The following is a 16,848-nucleotide window of genomic DNA, read 5'->3' on the forward strand; positions in this document are numbered from 1 at the left end:
ATACTGATCCAAATACCAATTACCAAATAAAAACAAAAACAAATCAATTTTGACCAATGAGAACAGGCTGAATATCCAGTTAAAATCACTGTCAACACTTATCCTTTCATATCTGCCATTTACCATTTAATTGTGTAGTTTTTAATGCTTTCTTTTTGCAAATGATGATGCTTCTTGGCATAACTGAGGCAATGCAGATCAGGGTTTTGTGGCATAATTACAACTCCAATATCATCTTAATGCAAATTTGCTGAAGTCTACAAATACTCAACAGAATTGATCTCTCAGGGCCACTAGAGCAGTAGCAGTAGATAGTGTGAACTGCACTGTTGGAGTGTTGAGAGCTACATATAATTTTCTTCTAACTCATTTCGTTGTACTATCAGTAAATCCTGTCCACTTATCATGGGTACAATTCTTGCCTGTTTGGATGGAAGAACTGTTGGAGAAAGAATTAGAAGCATCAGCAATCAGTACATGCAGCAGTCTTGCCATCAGAAGACAGCAGGTGACTGTTCAAATATGGCTATATCAGCACATCCTTGAATTTCACTGAAGAACAGCTTATTTGCAGATTGTTCTGCACCAAGCAGCTATTGTAAGCTCCAATAACAAACAGTATGTGCATGTTGCTAACTCAGGATCCCATGCTTTGCCAAGGGTGCCAAAGTTACCACAGTCATAAACTTCTTTGTCAGTGGCTCATTCTAGTTTGCTTTAGTGTGTATCAGCTTTGAATGTGTTTGCAAATCATCTTGGCAGCCTTATGCACCTCCATAATGCTGAATTTGGCCTAATAGCTGTCTGGCTTTTTAAGGTTGCAACAGGGGGTTTCAACCCTTTTGTGAGGGCCTGACTACAGTATCCCTGGAAATCATCATAGTCTCCAAGACGCAGAGAGCTGTCACCACCAGTAGATGATAACACCCTGCCTGAAGCAGTCTCCATTGTGGTCAGCCATAATGATGAGCCACTTTAGCAGGCCTTCCAACACAAAATGTAACTGCTTATGGCAGCAGTCTTCTGAGCTGAGCCTCTGACATCCTTATCTCTGTTCTGCTCAGCAGAACTAGGCAAGAACTTCACCCCCAATATTCCTTCTTTCTTGCCCAGCACCTGAAACCAGTAACTTCTTGCTTCTGTGCTGGATGCCTCACCACATGCACAGACTCTGATTCACTGGCTAACCCATGTGGGGTGCCAATGACTATCCTGAGAGTTGTGGGATGCAATGGTCGTATATGCTTATGCAAGTGGTATTTTCTCTCCAGTGTCTTTTCAACAGTGTCCTGGGGCTGATAAAAACCGAAATGGCCCAGAAAAGGGAAAAGAGTGAAGATGGCACAGAGAGGATGGACAACTGTGAGCTGAAGTATAGTGACGCTTATTGAGCATGTGTTTAAGGTGGAAGAAGGGTTACATGTGACATTCAGATGTTCTGTGCAGAGATGCCAAACACCTTCTTCTCAAATGATACCTGTGGCTTTTTCTAAAACACGAATGTGTAGGGCTTTATCCTCCCTTTGGCTGACAGTCACACCTACTGTTGCTGCATTGCTTAACCCTGCTATTATGTCTTGCAGAAAGAGGAAACGACAAGTGTACATGTACCAGGTTCATATATATGTCCAGTGAGTTGATAAATGTAAAGCTGGGTCCGTGTTGTTGTGGAAGGGGTGGAGCAAGAGCTGGCCATTGGGACCTCTGGAGGCTGATCATTCAGGAGGCCATCGGAAGAGGTGAGGAGGACTGAAGACTCAGCTGCTGGAGAGGGTCCGGAGAAAACCAACAAATTCACAATTTCTCCACCTACTGCCTTCACCCGTAGCAAGTGTGGCAGAGACTGCCAGGCCAGACTGGGGGCTCCTGAGCCACACCAGTCGATGCTCAGCACAAAGTTGACTGATAAGTTGCAGGGCATCATCCAATGGGAAGGAAGGTTGCCATACAACAGCACATTTATAGAATCATTATGGCATAGAAGGAGGCTATTTGGCCTACTGAGTCCATGCTGATTTCTTGTAGAGCAATCTAGTCAGACTCATCGCCCTACCCTTTCCTTATCTCCCAAAAAATTTATTTTGCTCAGGTGCCTATCCAACTCCCTTTGGAAGTGCTGATTGACTCTGTTTTCACCACCCTTAGAGGGAGTGAGTTCCAGATGATAACCGAGTTTTTCCTTCCAGTCACCTATAGGTTTTACCCATTACCTTGAATCTTTATCCCCTTATTCTTAAATCATCTGCTCATGGCAACAGCTTGTCTCTACTTATCCTATCTAAACCCACCATTATCTTGCCATCTCCATCTAGTTTCCTCTCACCTAAGGTAAGTACTGGTGAGTGTTGTGAAGCATTACCTCTCTCCTTTCCCTGCTTTCTCCATAAAGATCAGCAGCCAGGTATGAGAAAACTAACAACAGCCATACAACTCATTTTCTTATTCCTGGTTAACAATGAAACCCGGCATCAGGGAATCAACCTCACCTTAAATAACCTGCCAGAACCTACAGCACAAAATGAGCAGGCAGCCCATTTCCCAGAGTACCCAGGCGGGCAGCCTGTCAATCAAGCTGAAATGAGTTGTAGGAGTTATAAATCACACTGACCATGTCATGGGGACTTGCAGTTTAACCTATTCGCACCTGTCTGAGTTAAATTTTGAGCTTGTGTATGACAAGTGAAACAAACAGTTAGATACAATCATTTCCTATTTCGTAAACCTTTTTGTTTTCTGTTTTCATTGACGAAAAGTGCTCCATGCTGTACATGTCTATTAACAGCTAGTAAACACTTATTATGTTGTTGGACTAACAAAGTGATCATCGTTGTAATCAATTTATTTCCCCAACCTGCACATGCTCCAATGTATTGATGGCTCTAGCTGTGCCCTCACAGGCGTCCGTTGTGATATGGAGATTCACACTATTGCCAGCTGGAACAATTCTGTTGATATAATGTGTGAAGAAATTAACAAAATAATCACTGGAATTAATCCATGCCTAAAATAAAACTAAGCAATCTAATTCATTATGGAACATAACAATAACAGGAAGATCTTATTTACTTTCTTCTTTATGGCATTTTTAACCAATATTGGCATTTCTTGACCAATTTTCCCTCAATTGGTTTGTTTCCTTTCTTGTTTTCTCGGCCCTCCCAGGAAACGCCACTACTGGGTAAGAGATAAATGGGGATGATGGTGTATAGAAGCAATGCCATTCCTAGGTGGGACAGACTTCGGGCACAACCTGGTTTTATCCATTCTCTTTTGCATAGGATAGACTTTAATTTCTAGTGTTGGCAAAAAAACAAGCTGTCACGGATTTTTGACCCATTATGGTGTCTTCCTAATTTTATATTCCATTGTTCTTGCATTCACATGTATTTTCATTAGAAAATTAATTAAGAACCTTCCTGCAAATAATTGAGATTAGAGGTGGGTCAATCGAGTTTTTGCTACATTTGGGATAACATTTGGATCAGATAACCCTTCTAGGGCAGGCACGGTGGTGTAGTGGTTACTGTCATGCTATTACAGCGCCAGCGACCTGGGTTCAATTCCCGCTGCTGTCTGTAAGGAGTTTGCACATTCTCTCCATGCTTGCATGGGTTTCCTCCGGGTGCTCCAGTTTCCTCCCATATTCCAAAGATGTACGGTTTAGGAAGTTGTGGGCATGCTGTCTTGGCGCTGGAAGTGTGGTGACACATGCGGGCTGCCCCCAGAACACTACGCAAAAGATGTATTTCACTGTGTGTTTCAATGTACATGTGACTAATAAAGATATCCCTATCTCTTACTGGTCAGTAAACAACATAATGGCAATGTTTTACAAGACAACTAAACACTTAAATAATTAAGGAAGGTGGTTTCATTGGAGCTTCCAATGATTGTCTTAAAACACCTACTGACAGTGGTATTTCTCTTAACTATTCTGCTGGCTCCATTACCAGGTCATCATTTTTCATCAAAAGTTATGGTTCTACCTAAATCGTGATTTTGCAGAAATTGTGGAATCTGCAATATTAGGCTTCTCCTGCAAGTTTTTGGCATGAGCCATTAGTGGCAAGTGCTGTCCCTCTGATGCCTTCACATATTGATAATCTATTTCTCACATACACTGGCCCGCTTTGTTATGGATTCCAAGTCCAGGACAGAGAGAAAGAGAAAATAAGATGACATGGCAAAATGACCGCAATGGTGGCAAAGGGACAGGGAACGGAGGGGTCAGCATCCCCAGTCTGGGGCAACACAGAAAACACTGGAGGAACTCAGCAGGTCAGGCAGCATCCATGGAGGGAAATGGATGTCGACGTTTTGGGTTGAGATCCAGTTTGGGGGCCTGGCTGGAGTCAGCAACCATCAAAGGGTGCAGAAAATAGTGTGTGTGGTGTCCTTCCTGCAGAAGTTTTGTGGCATCAGCTTGCCCTGCTAGTGTGTGGCAGTGGGAGTGACCGGTGGGATCGGACAATCCACTTAATTTCTCCTAACGTAACACTTTCACAGACCAAACCTTCTGATCTCTCTTTCCTTTCCTTCTTTTTATCCTTTTTAAAGTTTGTATATTTCTGAACTTTGGGCAGTTCTTTTGAAAGTGCCTCAACCTAAATCACTAACTCTGGTTATGGACTCATGGAATCATACAGCATGGAAACAGGCTACTTAGCCCAACTTATCCATGCTGATCAGTGGGCACCCATCCATATGAATCCCATCTTCCAGCTCTTGGTCCTTAGCTGTCTATGCCTAAGTGATTCAAGTGCTCATCTAGGCATTTCGTAAATACTGTCAGTGACTGAGCTTCAACCAATCTCTTGAGCAGTGCTTTCCAGCTAGTTACCACTCCCTGGGTGAAGAAGGTCCCCTTCATATCCCCTCTAAATCTCTTCCACATAAAAATCTATGTCTTCTACTTTTATCTACCTCTGATATGGGAAAAAGTTTCCTGCAGTCTACCCTGTCTATATCCCTCATAATTTTATCTACCTCAATCATGTTCCCTGTTAACCTCCTCCTCTCCAGACAGAACAGACCTCGTTTCTCCAGTCTCTCTTCACAACTGAACTGCTCCATCCCAGGCAACATCCTGGTGATTCTCCTCTGCACCCTCTCCAGTCCTATCACATCTTTTCTAGAGCATGGTGACCAGAACTGCATGCAATACTCCAGCTGAAGCCTGACAAAGAGTTTCATAAGATTGAAGCATAACCTCCCTACTTCTGTGTTCAATCCTCTGACTAATGAAAGCCTGGATTATATGCCTTTCTAACCACATTATCTACCTGTGTTGACACCTTCAAGGATCTGTGGACTTGTACTCCAAGATCTCTCTGTTCCTCAATACTCCCCTAAGACCCCACCATTCATGGTGTATGTCCTAGCCTCAACCGTACTCCCAAAATGCGTCACCTCAACATTTGTCTGGATTAAACTTGTTCTGTCATTTTTCAGCCCTTTTAACAAAGACTTCAATATCTCTCTGCAGCCTAAGAGTACCTTGCACACTATCAACAACTCTATCAATCTTCATATCATCTGCAAACTTACTATTCATGCCTCTCATATCCACATCTAAGTCATTCACATATGTTATACAGTAAACAGCAAGGGTCCCAGCACCGATCCTTGTGGGACATCACCAGTCACAGGCATCCAATCACATAAACTCCCCACCATCACCCTCTGTTTCCTATTGCCATGCCAATGTTGGATCTAGTTTGCCAACTTGTCCAGGATCCCATGGGCCCTAAACCTTTGAACCAATCTTCCATGTGGGACCTTGTCAAAGGCATTACTAAAGTGCATGTAAGTAACATATGCTGCCCTGCCCTCATCAATACACTTTGTTACCTCTTCAAAGAATTCAATCAAATAGGTCAGACTGGATCTGCCCTTGACAAAGTCATGTTGGCTGTCTCTGATTAGTCCCTTCCTTGCCTTATTAATCTTCTTCCTCAGAATTTTTTACCATATCTTCCCTACCACTGATGTTAGGCTCATGGGTCTAATAGTTGCCATGCTTTTCTCTGTTGCCTTTTTTGAGAATGGGGACCACATTTGTTGTCCTCCAGTCATCTGGGACCTCACTTGTGTCCAGCAAAGATTTAAAAGTTTCAGCCCCAGCAATCTTTTCCTTTGCATCCCCTATCAGTCTGGGATAAATCCCATCTGGGCCCAGGAATTTATCCACCTTTAAGCCTGCTAAGGCATTGAGTACCTCCTTTTTCATTATGGAGACTTGCATTAGACTTTCACCCACCCCTTCACTGAATTCTCCAATTCTACAAAGCCTGTTCCCTTTGTGAATGCCAATGAAAAGTATTCATTTAGGACCTTACCTATACCTTTTGGCTCAGAATCAGAATCAAATTTATTATCACTGACTTATATGATGTGAAATTTGTTGTTTTTCAGCAGCACCACAGTGTAAAGACATAAAATTACCACAAATTACAAAAATAAAGAAATAGTGCTATAAAAAAGGAATAATGAGGTAGTGTTTATGAGTTCATGGACTGTTCAGAAATCTGATGGTGCAGGGGAAGAAGCTGTTTCTGAATTGTTGAGCGGGGGTATTCAGGTTCTTGTACCTCCTCGCTGATGGTAGTAATGAGAAGAGGGCATGTCCCGGGTGGTGAGGGTTCCTTTGCTCCACACATAGATTGTCTACATTGTCCCTAATGGACACTACTTTTCCCCCCAAGTTATTGCTTTGTCCTCAACATACTTACAGAACGTCTTTGGATTTACCTTAGTCTGGTCTGCCAGTGTTTTGTTTTTCATGACCTCTCTTAGCCTTCCTATTTTCCTTTTTAAGCACCTTCCTACACTTTTTGTATTCTTGACGGGCCTCCCGGTCATCAGTTCCCTATACTTGTCATATGTTTTCTTTTTCCTCTTTATCCAACCCTTAATATTCCTCAACATCCAGAGTTCCCTATATTTTTTACCCCTGTTTTTCACCCCAACAGGAACAAGTTGGCCATGAAGTCTTGCCATTTCTCCTTTGATTGCTTTCCATTGTGCAGATCAACTGATTAGATCAACTCGTTTGAATGCAGTGATATTGTTTATACCTCCTGCTCTTTATCCTTGTTGCCTATAGATCATATGGTTGGCTGCATGATCAGTTCCTTAATGGCCATCTTGATCATGGTGTCCTTACTGACTGGTCATCATTTCATTCACATGTCTGGGTTGCTAGATATCTGTCTTTTGGAGGGCAAGATTTATCAAACTATTGCTCCTGTGTTAATTTTAATAATGCAGAACAGCCCAAGATTCTGGTCTTGTAGTTTTTCATAGCTGTATATTTCACTTTGAGAATCTTCCTTTTCCTTTTTAACCATTTGGGGCTGAGGAGAAGAATTCCACGAGGCCCAGAGATCAGACCTAGTGCCTGGAGTTTGATACCTTGGAAAGAGGTGGGAACAATGTGGGCTAATTTTCCAGGTAAAGCTTAGGAAGCACATCATCCCAGATGTGACATGCAGAAAACATTATTTGTGCAAGGGTGAATTGTTACCCTTTTGAATTTCCAGAGTGCTGCAAATTGACCTGGAAGTAGTTGTAATTGTGTTTCACCCTGGAAACATGCAATATCCAGATGTGCAAATTTAGAATTAAACAACTCCATGCGACTGAATTTCTAGAACCTTGAATATAATTAATAATACAACATTTGAGTGGGCAAATATATCTGCACTATCAGTGCCTGACTGGTTTAATGCACATGTATATACTGATAAAGACTTGAGCAAGTAAAGGTTAAGAGAGAACTTAAAATACATGGATTCATGAGCAAATAACAAGTGTGGTTCTCCAAGAACCTTTCCCGAGATACTGTATCATGGCACAAGACAACCTTAAGGGGTCTCTTTTCCTTTTGTTGAGACATTTGATCTGCATCCTCTCAATGTGCATTTGTCTCTGCTAGTTGATGCCCCTCTAAACCTGCCACTGCTATTAAGAGGTGGCTTGGGCAACAGAGCAGTAAATAAACCAAGAGCACAAAGTGCTTGCCTGGATGCTTCTCTGAGTGAGTTACAGTGCTTGCTTATTACTTTCACCCACCTTCCTTCTTTTTCTCTTTCCTTCCCCTCCCCCTGTAATTCACATCTGCTTCCATTGATGATAATAGTGCTTTATGCATCAAATTTACATTTCAAAAATGCCACATCACTGGTATTGATTAATTATTAATCATTCATCAGCCACTTCTGTAGAATTACTTCAACTTTGATTAGGCTGCACATCTCTAAAGGGCTTTAATCAAAATACTTTTCTATCTGGTTCCGCCCCCATACATATTGCCATTTGTAGTTGTACATTTTGTAAAATCTACCACAATAAAAATGGCTAGGCATTGATCATTTTGATTTTAGCGTTTGAACTTTACAAAGCTGAATTCAAAAAAAAATCAGGGTACTCACATCACAGGCTTGAGTGGCAATTCTTCTGAACACATCCGCTGAGGTTTTACAGGGGTCCAGAGAAGAGCTTGCTGTACCATTAAGGCAGCATCAATGAGTCCAAACCCGTACCTGTAATTAAGTCCACAGCAAACAGATTTAAATTCACCCTGTAAAAATCACGGCACATGTAAATGTAATAAAAGCACTAAATGGATTTCTTTTTACGGATATTACAGTTCAGTTGTGCTATTGACAAGTAGCAGTAAACATCTTTTGTAAGATGTTAACCTGTTTGCTATTCTGAAGAGAAGTAAAGAAGCAAGATATGCAGAGTGCACTTAATGTAATGTAGTAAGTGGAAGCAAATACAATTTTCACAATGTTTACTACTTCCGTCGTGTCAATCTGAGATGCATACCACTTCATGCACTCCCTCACCACCCTCCACATCTCTATTCCCCCCCACTCCTAATCTCATAATAAATCCTAAACAGATACATTTAAAATAATGGTAACAGTGAGGATAGCCCCAGGCCCACAGAGAGAGACAAAACTGTGGTTCATAGGAATAGAAAAAAAATGAAGAAAATGTGATAATACAGCACCCAAAAATGAATATTAAAATCTTGCAGATCATGAATAGGAAACATATTTAGCCTCTTAGTTTTGTGTTTGAGGGACAAGTTAATAAGTTAGGAATGAGAAATCAGCATGGATAAACTGTGGGCAAAGGCTTTTCTTTCTAAAAATTGCAAGTATAATTCATTCAGTTCATTTAAGATGATTTTTTTGATAGTTAAAAGACTGAGCAACTAAAGGCAAAGAGAATTTTAAATTTTAGTGGGGGGTGTGACTAATTATGAGAAAATATATAGCATCAAAGAGTGACAGTAGTATTTAAATAATGACATCACACTCTTTAATAAGCACAGTAAGCTGAAAGGAAGAATAATTATGCCACCATTTTAGCATTGCAGGAAATAGGTACGCAGGCATAATATGAGGAAAAGAAAATGTTAATGAAGTTTGTCCTGCAGAAAAGTACTTGATCAATTTGTATGCTTATTTATTATTTGGGAACAGAGATTTTGCCATTAGAACACCAATATCCGTCACTGCCATTCACTTCTACTGAGCTTAGGGAGAGATGAATGTCTTTTTATCATGATATTTTTTAAGTGAGTGGACCGAATACTGGCAGATTCTGGTTCCAATTGTCACAGCACGAAGAAAGTTTGTGTTTCATATCTCTCCAGCAATCCAGTTCTAAAAAGATTTTAAAAGAACGAAAGAGAGGAAAACTAGGATGAGCAAACTGCAAATAGAACCAAACTAGGGCTAATCTAAAACACAAGATGGATTCCTTCCGTGGCAAAGGTTATCTATTATTTAAGTTCGGACAACATACATTTATTAGAGTTAGTACCATTATTTTGAAGTTACCAGGCTTGTTCAATTTAGATGGTTGGTTTCATTCCTGAAAAGGTACATTTAAGTTTTGCAACAATCGGTGTTAGGATGCCCAAATTCCTGCTCCCATTTTCAAGCACACACCTACTGTGGATCACACTCAGATTGCCTGCCAAACTCCTTTAAATGCTTACTGGACTGTTAAACAATACACAAAAAAAGACATCTAACTTACCAAATAAAAGGGATATTCTAAAAAGGAAATAAACAACATTTGTGACAAACACTACAGGCACAAATTAGAGTTGTATTCCATTCGGTTCCAAGTTCAGCTGGGATGAGATGGGTTTTGCTTTAGTGCATTTTGTAATCAGATCATAAGCTGCAGTTAAATAGCCTCTTTTGCAATGAAGCCCAGATGAAACTGATGGTGACATGAATGTATCATTATAAATGTAACTTTCCTACTCTACATCTTACCATTGTTTAGTTTCCAACATGCTGATTTTTCTATCTGCGTCCCCAGTACTCTATTTCTCACCTGTGTCTGGCTTCTTTGATAATAATTCCTTTAAGGTTTTCAACTACCCTTCTGGAAGTCAGGCTATCTATCTACAAGTTATTCCTCTATCATTTTGCTCTTTTTTTAATTGCTGCTGTGTTACTTCTGCTTCTTATTCTATGGCCAGCTAACTCCTCCTTCCCTGTCTTTGAGCCTATCACTGGAAATTGTGATAATTGTGCTGATGGGATGTGACTAACAGAAACTTTCAAAAAGGTGGAGTCTCAAAGGGACATAATTATAAGAGAAAGGGCCAGTCATTTAAAATGGAGGTGCATGGAGAATTCTTTTTGCAGAGAGTGGTGAACCTTTAGATTTTCTACCCCAGGGCTGTGAAGGCCAGATTATTTAAGATAAATTTTTGGAAGACCAGGGAATTATGAACTATGGGGATCTGGCACAGAGAGAGTTTGAGGCCAGCATAGATTAGCCACAATCATATTGAATAGAAGGGCAGGCTTGAGGGGTCAGGTGACCCACTCCTGCTCCCATTTTCTTGTGTTATTGTGAGCAGTTCAACAACTCACCTTGGAAATTTACAGCACTGAAGGAAGCCATTAGATGAGTGCGTCTATGTCAGCTCTATACCAAGTTCTCAGTTTTGTGTCAGTCAGAGCATACTGAGCAGTCATCCAATCCACACATTGGGGGCAGGGGTGGGGGAGATGGGGGTCTGAGCTTCAAGTTTCCTGTCACTTAAATTCTCAATCCCTTTCCCATTTTCACCGCTTTGTCTTTGGTCTCCTACACTGTTCCAAAGAAGCCCAAGGTAAGTTGAAGGAACAGCATCACATCCTCTGTCGAAGTATATTGCAGCCTTCAGGACTCAGAAAGTAAATTCAACAGATTCAAATAACCTGCCTTTTCAGCTTGCCTCAGAACTGCTTAGTTCTGATGAAAAGTCATCAATCTACAGTGCTAACGCAGTACTTCTCTCTCCACAGATGCTGCCTAATCTGCAGATTTCCAGTAACTGAGTTTCGTATATCGCAGTTCGAATATTATTTTATTTTTCTCTCTTCTGTTCTCATTCATCTACTTACACCTGCTTCAGACAGATCAGCTGCAATTCACAAGCCTTCACTAACCTTTCTCACCCAGCACCAACACCATCTTAATTTCTCTTAATCTCCACCCTTACAGATATGCCCTTTGTTCTCTTTGCCTTCCCACTTTTCTGCAACTTACAATATGCTTGTATTTTAACTTTTCCTAGTTCAGATGAAAGTTCATGTTAACTCCGTTCCCTCTCCAGAAATTCCATTTGACCTGCCGAGTACTTCCAGCATGTTCTGTTTTTTATTTCAGATTTTCAGCGCCCATGATATTTGGCATTTCAAGAACTCACTCACGTGTTTTTGTTAAATGTGCAGAGTGTTTCAGATTCCATTGCTCTTTTTGACAGTGTGCTCCAGAAATTCACCACTTACTGAACATAAAAAGAAATTCTCAACTTCCTGCTAATCCATTTACCATCTACCTTAACTTGATGTTATTTAGCAAATGACGTCCTCACCAAGGAAATAGATACTTCCTACCCACTCATTCTAAGCCTTATAACTTTATACATCTTGCCTAAGTTTCCTCCATTCTAAAGAAACCAATCTTTCCTCATATCTAAAACCTTCCAGCCCTAGGGGGAGGAGTAGGGAGTATTGAAGAGATAGGAAGGTTGCAGAGGGACCTAGACAGTTTAGGAGAATGGGCAAGGAAATGGCAGACGAGATTCAATGTAGGGAAATGTGCAGTTGTACGCTTTGGAAGCAGAAATAAGCGGGCAGATTATTATCTAGGAGGAGAGAAAATCCAAAGCACGGAAGTACAAAGGGACTTGGGGGTACTCGTGCAGGATACCTTAAAGGTTAACCACCAGGTCGGATCGGTGGTAAAGAAAGCGAATGCTATGTTGGCATTCATTTCGAGAGGTATAGTGTATAAAAGTAAGGAAGTGTTGATGAGGCTCTACGGGGCACTAGTGAGGCCTCATTTGGAATACTGTGCGCAGTTTTGGGTCCCACATCTTAGGAAGGATGTGTTGACGTTGGAGAGGGTTCAGAGGAGATCTACGAGGATTATTCCAGGAATGAAAGGGCTTACGTATGAGGAGCGTTTGTCGGCTCTTGGACTGTACTCACTGGAGTACAGAAGAATGAGAGGGGACCTCATAGCGACATTTAAAATATTGATAGGAAAGGACAGAGTAAATGTGGCTAGGCTGTTTCCCTTGGTGGGTGAGTCCGGGACCAGAGGGCACAATCTTAGAATTAGAGGGTACAGTTTCAAAACAGAGATGAGGAAAAATTTCTTTAGCCAGAGGGTGGTGAATTTGTGGAACTCCTTGCCACGTACAGCAGTGGAGGCCAGATCAGTGGGGGCGTTCAAGGAGGAGATAGATAGATATCTAAATAGTCAGGATATCAAGGGATATGGGGATAAGGCCGGAAATTGGGATTAGAATAGTTTTTTTTCTTCTTCTTCCCCCAGTCCCCATTTCTCATTTCTATTTCCCTTTCCTTGGAGCAGACTCGATGGGCCGAATGGCCTGCTTCTGCTCCCTTGTCTTGTGATCTTGTGATCTTGTGATGACATTATAAATCTCCTATGTGCCATGTTTTGTGCCATTACATCTTCCTGTAAAATGGCAGTGCACCAACTGTAGCCTTCCCAGAGTTCCCAGATCAAGCATGTCTCCTCTCGCCTTGTGTTCTGTGCCTTTGGCCAACAAAGGGAAATAGCCCCTCTCCCTTCTTAAACAACAAGATGACTTTGTGTACTGGAAATGGATGCAGAAATACACTGATTTTATGATATTACCTGAAAATCTATTACAGTATCACCCATGGTGCATCAATGTTTACGCTGTGGGGTGAGAGTAGGGTTTGGTGTGGCTTACATTCATTGAAAATTAGGCAGGATTTACAACTGCTTGGCAATATAGTTCACCAGATCAGCACCAAGGTAGCAAAAGTGAAAATTACTCCTGGTCTATCAAAACAAGTGGCTTGTAAACAGTAACAGGTGAAAGGGAAAATACTTCAGAAACTATGTTTAATATTTACATTAACTGTGAACTAAATGCATAAATACTTTGAAGGAAGCTCAGCTTTGCCTTGCCTCTCCCACAGGCTAATGAACAACACCATTGTTTACAGAAGGTGAAGGTTAGCTGGCAGGAGGAAATCTCTACTGAAAGAATATGGAAAGTGTTTTTTAAGAAATCTTCCCAAACTTGGTGGATTGAGTGTTTTTACTTCACCTGAAGAAAATGAACAAAAATGCTACGGTTCACTTTTAAAGCTTTTGCAACTTGTTGCTTGTCAGGGTGTCCATATTTACAGTGGTGATTTGCTGCTGCTTTGTGAATATCAGTTTAATATAAAGTGTAGTATGGAAGTGTGATGCTCAGCTAAGAATGATAAAAGATAGGAAGTGACTACCCGCCCACCCACCCCCACCCCATTGTTTTTAGGCCAATGTTTTATTAGATCTATCCCAAACCCTTCCATGAAGATGTTCTCCCTCCAGAGGTCTCAGTCTCCCTTAGTTCTGATATTCAGTTGGATGGCCTCTCTTTGATTCTTCTCAAAATTCTGTGGCTGCCCCTCTAAGAGGAGGAACTTTCATCAAGAGATTGGAACTGGACCTGAAGAGAATATGTCAGCTTTCAGCCCTGATCCTCTGGAGGTACTGTGAGAGAAGGCATTACAGGTGACAGCAGAGTGGTGCTAGTGACAACATAGAACATTGAAACATAGAAAACCTACAGCACGATTCAGGCCCTTTGGCCCACAAAGCTGTGCCGAGCGTGTGCCTACCTCAGAAATTACTAGGCTTACCTATAGCCCTCTATTTTTCAAAGCTCCATGTACCTATCCAAAAGTTTCTTAAAAGACCCTATCGTATCCGCTTCCACCACCGTTGCCGGCAGCCCATTCCACGCACTCACCACTCTCTGAGTAAAAAACTTACCCCTGACATCTCCTCTATACCTACTCCCCAGCACCTTAAACCTGTGTCCTCTTGTGGCAACCATTTCAGCCCTGGGGAAAAGCCTCTGACTATCTACCCGATCAATGCCTCTCGTCATCTTATAAACCTCTATCAGGTCCCCCCTCATCCTCCGTCACTCCAAGGAGAAAAAGCTGAGTTCCCTCAACCTGCTTTCATAAGGCATGCCCTGCAATACAGGCAGCATCCTTGTAAATCTCCTCTGCACCGTCTCTATGGCCTCCACATACTTCCTGTAGTGAGGCGACCAGAACTGAGCACAATACTCCAAGTGGGGTCTGACCAGGGACCCATATAGCTGCAACAATACCTCTCGACTCCTAAATTCAATTCCCCGATTGATGAAGGACAATACACCATATGCCTTTCTTAACCACATGGTCAACCTGTGCAGCTGCTTTGAGCATCCTATGGACTCAGACCCCAAGATCCCTCTGATCCTCCACACTGCCAAGAGTCCTACCATTAATATTATACTCTGCCATCATAAAGACGGGACAAAGGTGTGTTTCTTTCAATGGAGCAGAAACCTGCTTCCAAAAATGACCATATACCCCATCACCATTCTGACTACCTAACCCACCTCTAGCTGACCCATGAACAAATGAGATACTTTTCAGCGGCATCATCAGAAATGTCAACCGTAAACTATTCATTAAGGACTATAAACATATATTCTTTCTTCTTACAAGATGTTTTGCTGGATATTCAGCCAGAGCAATTACAAAGCTTCTGCACCATGTATTAGAGTAACTCGGGGATTCTGTACAAGGAAGTGTAACCTAAATAATTAACAAAACTTAATTATAACACGAGATTTTGGATGTGTGTGATGTGAAACATCACCCCTTTCCCAACCTCCTTAAAGGTAATGAAGGCCATGCATACCAGTTCGATAAACACTTGTGTAGGTCCTGGCAGGAGCAGTGGAAATAACCAGGACAACAGAGATAATTGAGAGTAAAAAGAAGGCAATTGGGAGATCTAACTTCCTGCACACTCTCTTCCCGAATTGACATGAAAAAGCAGATTGTCGTCCTTGAAAGTAAGCTGAGTTTGCATCAATGGGATGAAAATCCAAAAATTTCTTTAAAAGGAACTCTTTCACAAAACTACCCACGTACTGAAGTTGAAAATTACACCTCTAGTGTCAACAATACCCCTTGTCAAAATCATGTAAATGTCTGTTACAAAAAACAACACAGTAAAGAAATCAAATTTATCAGAATGGAGTAAAACATCCCCATTGAGTTGATCAGGTAAGTTTAGTCAGTGCATAAGAAGATGCAGCATATACACATTTACTGAACAAAAATAATAGGAGCAATGTAATAAATCACAAGTTTGTACAAAGTTTGTACAAAATGTACAAACTGAAATGGAAAAGAGCAATAATCAAATCCTTCCATTACAGTATTCAGACAAGCAAAATATTTTATTATGGTGCAGATAGAATTCGACTGAAGAAAAAATATCCAGAGAAGAATTTCTATCATCTTTCTTCCAAGTTTGCTTGGAAGTTCCTTTACAAAATTCAATGAATGCAATTCAGCAAAAACAATCAAACATTCCTTTCCTGGAACAAAAGCAGAAATGCTTGAAGAACTCATCCAGTCAAGTAGCATCTGCGAAAAGAGTAATCAGAGATAGTTCTGATGAAGGGAGTTCAACCTGAAACATCAACTAGTTTATCTTTCCACAGATGCTGCTGGACAGGCTGAGTTCTTCCAGCATTTCTATTTTTGTTTCAGATTCCAGCATCTGTTTTCCATTTCTTCCCTGGAGTTACCATTAAAATACTAATTCCAGGCTCAATACATTATAAGGAATAACACACATTGTATTGTTTTTAAATAAATAAATTGTGGTCCATGAATCAGTTTGCACTTGACGGCACACTTATTGTTGTAAGTTTGGGTCTGATTTAAACGAGACTGATGCATAGGGATCTTATGCTGGGTAATGCCAGGCAGCTCACTGACTAATGAGCAATGGGTAGTCTACATACATGGTACAAATGTCAATGTTGAGGAGCAGAGGAAGCGATCAAAGACATTCATTTTGAAGGAGAAAGGAAGGAAGATGATTGGGAGAAGTGCTGATAATTGCCTTTGGCAATGCAATGGCTCCAGAAACAGAATGGGAAGGTTTTACCAATATGGCAGACACAGAATTCATGCACATACATACATACCCACAAACACTAACACACTTACGCGCACACACACACTCTCACGTGGATACCTGATCCACTTGCTCACCCACTGATGCACCCTCTAATATGGTGGGAACAGAGTTCATGCATGCATAGACACACACACATGCACAGACACGCGTACGTGAAAATCTTGCATTCTTACTCTCACACAAATGTGAATTCACACATATGCATGCACCCATACACATACCAAAATGTACAGACTCACCCCTTGCACATTTGTCCATGTATATCTC

The 16,848-nt window shown here is 41.2% G+C and overlaps 1 protein-coding gene across 1 annotated transcript in view; it reads right to left on the bottom strand.

Moving 5' to 3' along the window:
- Nucleotides 1-16,848, bottom strand: part of LOC127575191 (PC3-like endoprotease variant B) — a 452,025-nt gene that overhangs the window by 83,982 nt on the left and 351,195 nt on the right. The window contains exons 6-7 of the mRNA XM_052024893.1: nt 8,433-8,543; nt 2,852-2,945 (exon numbers count right to left, since the gene is read on the bottom strand). Of these exons, the coding sequence (XP_051880853.1) occupies nt 2,852-2,945; nt 8,433-8,543 (205 nt within the window). The remainder of the gene's footprint in view (nt 1-2,851; nt 2,946-8,432; nt 8,544-16,848) is intronic.

Source organism: Pristis pectinata, chromosome 10 (assembly GCF_009764475.1).
Source record: "Pristis pectinata isolate sPriPec2 chromosome 10, sPriPec2.1.pri, whole genome shotgun sequence".
NCBI lineage: Eukaryota > Metazoa > Chordata > Chondrichthyes > Rhinopristiformes > Pristidae > Pristis > Pristis pectinata.